The following is a 987-nucleotide window of genomic DNA, read 5'->3' on the forward strand; positions in this document are numbered from 1 at the left end:
TGTGTGTTGTGTCGTGTGTGTCGTGTTGTGTGTGCGGCGCGCTGATGAAACCGCACGCGCGGACCCAGGGGAGCGGTGGTGGCGGTGAAGATGTTCGAGGGCGTGCGGCTGGACGAAGCGGAGGAGCATACGATCCGCGAACTGCGGAAGGAGGCCGAGATGCTGGAGAACCTGTCGAACCACCCCTGCATCGTCAAGTTCGTCGGCGCCATCACCCAGGGTACGTACCCTCGTGTGCCCACCTGCATCTCATCATCCCTCACTTCTGCGTGCGATGTGCGGTGTGTGCGGTGTGTGCGTGTCGACAGCAAGAGGAGGAGCCACCACGTTTGCGCTGGTTACGGAGTACTGCTGCCGAGGCTCGCTCCACGATCTCCTGGTATTGAAGTGCTCTCTCAGATGTTCACCACTCGGATACACCGCACGCACACATGCACTCACCGCACGCATTCACCGCACGCACGCACTCACCGCACGCACGATTGCCCAGATTCGAAAGAACAAGAAGCTGCCGTTGATCACGCTGGTTCGGATGGCACGCGATGTGGCTACGGGCATCCTTCACCTCCACAAGGTCCCTCCTTTTCTTTTCTCAGAACTCATCTGAGCAACGAAACTCACCCACACACGCACACATCCACCGCACACACCGCACACAACAGGAGCACGTGATGCACCGCGACATTGCGGCTCGCAATATACTCGTGGGCAAGAACTACGGTACGCCCATGATCAAAAATTAGTCTCTTTTATTATGTCAGACTTCTTATGTCAGACTTCTCACATCACACGACACACGACGTTGGCAGAGGTGTACGTGGCCGACTTCGGGCTGGCGCGCACCAAGGCCGTCGAGTCGCGGGTGGCCACCACCAAGCAGTCCTTCGGACCCATCGCCGTACGCCCTCCTCCGCCACTCGTGCGCCATCAAACACAATATAGTAACGGTCGACACATATATGCACGCGCGCGCAGTGGATGGCCCCG

At 58.7% G+C, this 987-nt stretch overlaps 1 protein-coding gene across 1 annotated transcript in view; it reads left to right on the forward strand.

Moving 5' to 3' along the window:
* ACA1_336160 (receptor protein-tyrosine kinase) overlaps positions 1 to 898 on the forward strand; it is a gene marked incomplete at both ends in the record, with an annotated part of 5,133 nt that extends 4,235 nt beyond the window's left edge. Inside the window, 5 exons of the mRNA XM_004341166.1 lie at positions 69 to 220; positions 309 to 379; positions 491 to 574; positions 663 to 720; positions 810 to 898. Coding sequence (XP_004341214.1) covers positions 69 to 220; positions 309 to 379; positions 491 to 574; positions 663 to 720; positions 810 to 898 — 454 coding nt within the window. The remainder of the gene's footprint in view (positions 1 to 68; positions 221 to 308; positions 380 to 490; positions 575 to 662; positions 721 to 809) is intronic.
* Positions 899 to 987: the final 89 nt, after the last annotated feature.

This window comes from Acanthamoeba castellanii (assembly GCF_000313135.1).
Source record: "Acanthamoeba castellanii str. Neff unplaced genomic scaffold scf7180000084593, whole genome shotgun sequence".
NCBI classification, from domain to species: Eukaryota; Discosea; order Longamoebia; family Acanthamoebidae; genus Acanthamoeba; species Acanthamoeba castellanii.